The sequence below is a fragment of the Aphelocoma coerulescens genome, chromosome 3 (assembly GCF_041296385.1).
Source record: "Aphelocoma coerulescens isolate FSJ_1873_10779 chromosome 3, UR_Acoe_1.0, whole genome shotgun sequence".
Taxonomy (NCBI): domain Eukaryota; kingdom Metazoa; phylum Chordata; class Aves; order Passeriformes; family Corvidae; genus Aphelocoma; species Aphelocoma coerulescens.
Genome location: NC_091016.1, coordinates 49,405,794 through 49,412,225, shown reverse-complemented (window position 1 = coordinate 49,412,225; position 6,432 = coordinate 49,405,794). Strand labels below are relative to the sequence as shown.

The window sequence follows — 6,432 nt, the reverse complement described above, 5'->3', positions numbered from 1 at the left end:
GTGAGATGTGCCACATTGCACTTTGCTGAGAAAAAGCAAGAGCCCAAGTTGAAGTTATATAGAGAATTTTGAGGAAGCAGTGGTATGACTAAGACATGAATGACCTTAAAAAAGAATTCAATAAAGGCAAAGGAAGAAGATGGACACAATGTGAGTTCTTGAGGTTTCTTGTAAACTCAAAGCAGTGGTGAAGTCACCACTGTGTGTATCTACTTCCAAACATGTCTCTCTGTGTTGCGAAAGAAAAATCACCAGCATAGTTTGATAACATACTAATCTTTAATCTATAAAGGAGATTAATTTCAAAGTTTAACATTATAAAAGAATAACAAATACTTTTTAAAACAAAAATACTAGATAACACATGGTTGCATCTTGGTTTCTCCTGTTGCCAGAGCTTAGAGTACACAACTTCTGGGGTACAATTCCATTGCATACAGTGTTTCCTATCACTTCAGAATATGTTGGAATTGAAATGAAACCTTTTGATTCACAAAAAGCTTTGCCAGGTACAAGCTCAAGCCAGGGTGCTGCTATGAGTAGCTAGTCACATGTCAGATCCCACACATTATTTAAACAAACCATAGTGAAATCACTGCTTGCTGCTACATTCCTGCCTTCTCATGTCAGCTCCTAGGTGCCAGTAGTTCCTCTACCATGGCATTGATCAACCCAGCTGCTTGTAGCTCACAGTTGTTCAGGAGCAGACATTTTTTTCATTTGGGTTCCCTGCCCTAAATTCACATACAGAAGTTTTTATTCCCCTCAGACACACATATAAAAAAAAAAAAAATTGGGGGGAAAAAAATAATGGAGAAAGTATGAAAACTTTTGAGAACTTTCTTCAGACAGCAAAGAAAAAGCTTCAGGCAGGGCTGACGTGATAGCCCCTCCTCTAGTGGGCCCCCGGGCAAACCAAAGAGTCGATAGGGGTAGCCAGGTGTAGGGGAAAAAGGCTTATCCTTCCCTGTCACTATAGTAAGATTTACAATTCTGACCCATATAAACTCTGCTCCTGCTTTGCACTGACCATAGAAACATGCTTTTAGGCCCAGGCTGAACCAGACTGGAGTGACATCACAGTGCACCTGACTCCTTTTTGGTTTGCCAAGTGAAAACAAACAGGAGAAAAATCCTACCAAAACTTATAAAAAAAGGCACTTCAAAAATTGATAAAAGGATACATTTTTCTATAAGCATCCCGAGAAGAATAACTGTTTTTTGAATCCATTAGTGGTTGTATTCTCATTGCATGATCTTTGGAAAGTATACTAATTACAATGGAAACAAAATGAAATAAAATATTGCCACCAATGACAAATCTGTTCAGTAAAAAACTGCAAAACCAAGTAAACAGCAATTTACACAATTCTTTCAGTCCTGCAAACCTGAAACATTCAACACTGCTTGGACAAAACTGAGAATACAGTAGATTTTTCAGCATAACTCTACTTAAATGACAGTATTAAGAAAAAGAAGGCATACTACTGAAACCAAAATACATAGAATCAGGTTTCTATGCTACTGTTTGCCAAAAAGTTATTTTTAAAAAAATGGTTTAAATGCAAACTTTTACATCTCCAACATGTTTTACATATTTCAGACAACAAAAGAATACACATACATTGTATGTGATAATTTTTCAAAACCAGCCATTACTTTTTCACAGATTAAAAAAAAAAAAGTCTGCTTAAATATTTTATTTCTACAAAGTGAATTTACATTTTTAAGTACAAAGTGCAAATACTACAGTTGTTTTTATTGCCTTTTGGTGAGGAAATCTCCCACATGTCAAAGAGATCTGCCTTGGATCAGTAAGGTGTTCACCCTTGCTTCTTCGAAACTTGCTGAAAGGAAGTTGGGAAAATTTGCATTATTGATGATGTTTTCATTTAGTCCAGTATAAACACCTATTTCTATTTTTCAGCAGTGCCCACATGCCAATACCAGAAGGAGAGTTCTGCACAAATATATATAGGGAATAAAAAAATTCCTGCCCTGTAGTCCTTCACGGCATTCATGAGCAAGGGTAGGAGCAATATCTTGACTACTTACTATGGCTCCTTTAAATCTCTACCTGTCAAACACACAGTTTTAGCAACTGCCTGGGCAAGTTCCCGGTTCAATACATCTCCTATGGCATGTGATATATAAGGAATGGACTGCTGGCCAAAGTTTCACAAACAATCTATGGCTTTCTTATAAAATTTCTGCTAGGCTGCAAAAAACCCCCTAGGTCTCACTGACAGTGTGTGGGCGTGTATACGTGTGTTTTTTGGTCGGGGAGGAGCTGAGCAAGGGAGATAGACCCGGTCACTACCTGGTCCTGTCAGACCCACCCCCTATTTGATCTCTTTGACAGCAACCACAACCTCAGTCAGCTTATTAGTGCATGTTTCTCCAGCTGCTCTCTTTCAGTAAGCTCATATGAGTGCGTGCACACAGATTTGCACATATGTGAAAAACATGTGCCTAAGCACACATAAGCATGTACATAACTAAAGTGCTACAACAAATTACTAGAGAGTGAGCTTTCAAGTTTGTGTGTCCTGAGTGGTGCAAATCTGATCAGTTTCTTTTGAGCAGCTTCTACTCCCTCCAGTAGCTTCCTTCCAAATGAGAGCTTCTGTGATGAAAACCACCTTCTGCATTTGCAGCCATATATTGTTCAAATATGCAACTGCCAACAGATGGTTTTCTTAGCCAGCTTTAATTTAAGGCTATCATTTGTGAGCAACAGATCTTAAAATAGTTGATGCTGACTCAGCAAAATTACTAGACGAAATTGAAAAGCATAGATGTTCTAAGGACACTTTTATTACCAATTCTGTAAGTCAGTATCAGATTATAAGAAAGGGGAGAGGGCTTGTCATGCTTCAAGTGTAATGCACGTGTGCCAGTAATTGTCATTATATAATTAAAACAACCCCTCTGAATGCTTTGGGGTTCTGACGGGATAATTGTTTTCATGCTGTCTTGTTTAAAGTTAAGTGATTTGGGGGGAAACCTGAAAAATAAAGACCACAAACACTTGTTTAAACAAACAAACTTATCACATTATTGTAGCTGTGAAAATATTTTATATTCCATCAAAGGTATGTAGGAGGTCTCTAGTAGAAACCACAACCACTGTTGAGCTTGCCTTAGGAAGTGCAAATCTAACATCAAAAAAAGGAGACATAAAAAAAGGAGCAAATCGATGCAACTTTGAGAGGAAGATTTCTCTTGGCTTGTGGGTAGGTTCACCTGGAGTTCAGTTTCTAACAAATTAATCTAGCTTTATGACAGATGGGAAGACATTTACCACAACTGGGGTGTTGGGGTATTTTTAGCCAAATTCCTATTTTCATTGGTGCAGAATTAACTGAGCTGTTCTTATAATATGCTTAGATGAATAATTTCTAAACTAGTTCATCATTTACTGATGCTTTTGTGGGCATTAATAATTTAAGTCCTCTAACTAACACAACAGTGGGGTAAGAATAGTATGAAGATGACTCTTTTACTAGACCATTCTAATTACTGGACTCACAAAAGCCCTCCTTCAAGACCATGCAAAAGTTCTAGGAAGGTATGTCAATACGGCCCAGAAACATTTTCTTTAGAATACATGGTTATAAAAATAGACACACATAAGTTAACAACCACTTTTTATAACCTATTTTCCTGGCCTTTCACTTGAATCCCTCCTTTTCAAAGTGAACATTTCCTTCATTTAAAAACTCTGATTTTGTGCCTTTTGCAGCTCTGAATGGCTTGGGTAGCCAAACCTCCATAGATGAATACACCGGTGCTATTCTGAAAACCAGGATTAAGACTTTGCAGAAAATTGATTAAAAAAATATCACGGATTATGTTGTCAGGGTAGTTGACATTTTATTTGCTCTAATCATTCTGCAATTTTAGTTTAAATATAAATTAGCAGACTGATGCAAATCCTAGTTCTTCTGCATCATTTTGCTCAGCCAGCAAAGGTATTTGAAAGTGACAGCTCTTTTCTTTCCACTAAGATTTTAAAAGCTGTTTAAAGCCAGCATATAACAATTCAGTGGGGTTTGTGAAATGTATAGATTTTCATAGGGCATGGGAAATGCGTGGCTTTGTTCATTTCAATGAATCTAAGTTTCTGTCTGTAGTGTGACACAAAGAAAAATTGACAGAATTCAGCTAAAGCAAAAGTTAAATGAAGGTGAAGCAGTGCACATTTAAAAGTGTATGGGAATGGTGCCATTCAGGAATGCAGAAGACTCACAAGGGCTCAATTACACTCCTCAAATTATGCTATGTGTCCTATATGTCAATTTACACTTTCCTAGGAACTTTCACACCCAAGCCTAATCCACTTTGCAAATTATGCACATTTACTCTGCACCTGACTGATTTAGCTTTCCATAGATAGAACTTAAGTCAAAATTTGTTAATTGTGATGTCACTGTATATTTTTCTGGTAACTCTGCAGAATAGCAGATTAATGCAGTTTGAAGCTGCAATGATAACTGCTAAAACCCCAAGAAATTCCCCTGGGAGAGGCAGAAATGGAGACCTTGCTCTCCTCAGTACTCACCTGCCTGCTGGATGAAGTGCTCTCAGTGTTGGTTCTAGGGACCGCTAAAGGAGGGGAAAGAAAACATTATAAATATGGTTTGCAAGCTATGCTCAAGAACTGAAGCCCTCATTCTTGAAAAGATATATTTTTAGACCAGGTAAGTGCACAGCTTTCAATAAATGAGATAAAATATTTCAACTCTTTCATTGACACATCCACTTTTTTTGTTTCCCTCAATATAGGTGTTGCTTTTTTCAAGGAGTTATATGAAAGTTGAACAACAACATCTCTTGTCAATTAACATGTTCCATTTGCTTAAGAGATTTCATCTAGTCAAGGTTAACATGTTCCATTCTCTTAAGAGATTTCATCTAGTCAAGGTTGAGCATTTCAAATTTATTACATCTTTAGCAGTAAATATAGTCTATTATCCTGGGCAGTAAAGAAGCACGGACAAGCAGATTACCTGGAAAGTATTCACTTTGATTAAAGATATTGCACAGAAAAAGTTCTACAAGCCAAAGATATTGGCAAAGATATGCTCACATTTAATCTGTAAAATGACAAGATCATCACTCTTTTAAAAAAATTTTTAGTCTCAAAGACAGTGATCAAAATTGGGGAAAATAAACCCCCAAAAAAGCTAAATGAATTTGCTAGTCCATTAATCTTCCCAAGCAAACTTGTGAGTCTAGGGAGGACCTTGCTCTCTTGGTTTTCCATGTAAGTCTGTGAGTCAAACAAGCTGTACTGGACCAAAGGGGGACAAAACTGGACCCTGAACAACACTGCAGCATCTCATACACCCCTCAGAAAGTATGCTTTGCAACTCTCTGGCTTTTATATTGCTTCAAATTGTTCTCACACAAGACACCTGCAACTGACACAAAATGATACAGAGCCTCCTCCTTAGCTCAGCTCTCACACCTCAGGTGACAAGAGTCTTATATTTTCCTAGAAATGTAACTCTAACTGCAGTCAAGTGGCAATTGCTTTCATTTGTGCAAGTGAAAGGAGTATCAGAGAGGAAATTTTAATTATCAAGCAAGTGAAACAGAATAATGGCATTCTAACAAAAGTAATTTTTATTGTCTTGTCCTTAAAATGATGCACTCCTAGTAAAGCAACTCAATGATTTGGTTAAGAACTTTTTTCCAACTGGACAACATTAGTTTTTCAATGCCAAACTTCTGAGATTTTTTTTTTTTCTTCCAAACTTGAATGTTGTCATTATTGAATAGATTTTTTTGGAGAAGATCTGTTACAAAACTTCCGTTATGGTGGATGTAATTTTTTACTTCAGCCAAATCTGTGTGTGACCTTCATATAATTTCATGCCTCTTACAATTTTCATTTCCAAAACAGGCAGTTTATCCTAATCTTTGGGTTTTTTCCACTGGAATATGAAGTCGAAAAAACTGGGGTTTGCTTTCAGTCTTGCTATGGCTCTCCTTTACCTCTTGCATAGTGATTTTGGACCCAAATTTCATCCACAATAAGTCCTAGGAGTGCCTGCTACAGCAGGACAGAAGTGTTTCACATTTACAGCATAAAGATAATAGTCATCCACCTTCATATACATTTTTTAACCTCCACCATCTAAACAAAAATTGCAAGATATCACTACGAGATCCACAAAAAAAGCCACAGAAAAAAGATCTTGGATCTGATCAATACTTGTTTTGAGAGATGTGTTACTGGGAGTCATAGACAATTTACCTTATTAGTAAAATGTAGACCTCTTTTGTCTTTCTGCAGTATTCCCTTCCTAGACTTGAATACAACCAATGAGACCTTTGTCCTCGCTTCATTTCAAGGTACCAGACAAAACAATTTAACTATATTCATTCTTCTACAACTTCTTAAAGTTTGGGGATCTACTGCTG

The 6,432-nt window shown here is 37.0% G+C and overlaps 1 protein-coding gene across 3 annotated transcripts in view; it reads right to left on the bottom strand.

Annotated features, from left to right (window-relative positions):
* Positions 1-260: 260 nt before the first annotated feature.
* SMOC2 (SPARC related modular calcium binding 2) overlaps positions 261-6,432 on the bottom strand; it is a 140,811-nt gene continuing 134,639 nt past the window's right edge. For all 3 annotated transcript variants that reach the window (XM_069010205.1, XM_069010207.1, XM_069010208.1), the window contains exons 12-13: positions 4,565-4,608; positions 261-1,847 (exon numbers count right to left, since the gene is read on the bottom strand). In XM_069010205.1, the coding sequence (XP_068866306.1) occupies positions 1,824-1,847; positions 4,565-4,608 (68 nt within the window). In that variant the 3' untranslated portion in view covers positions 261-1,823. The remainder of the gene's footprint in view (positions 1,848-4,564; positions 4,609-6,432) is intronic.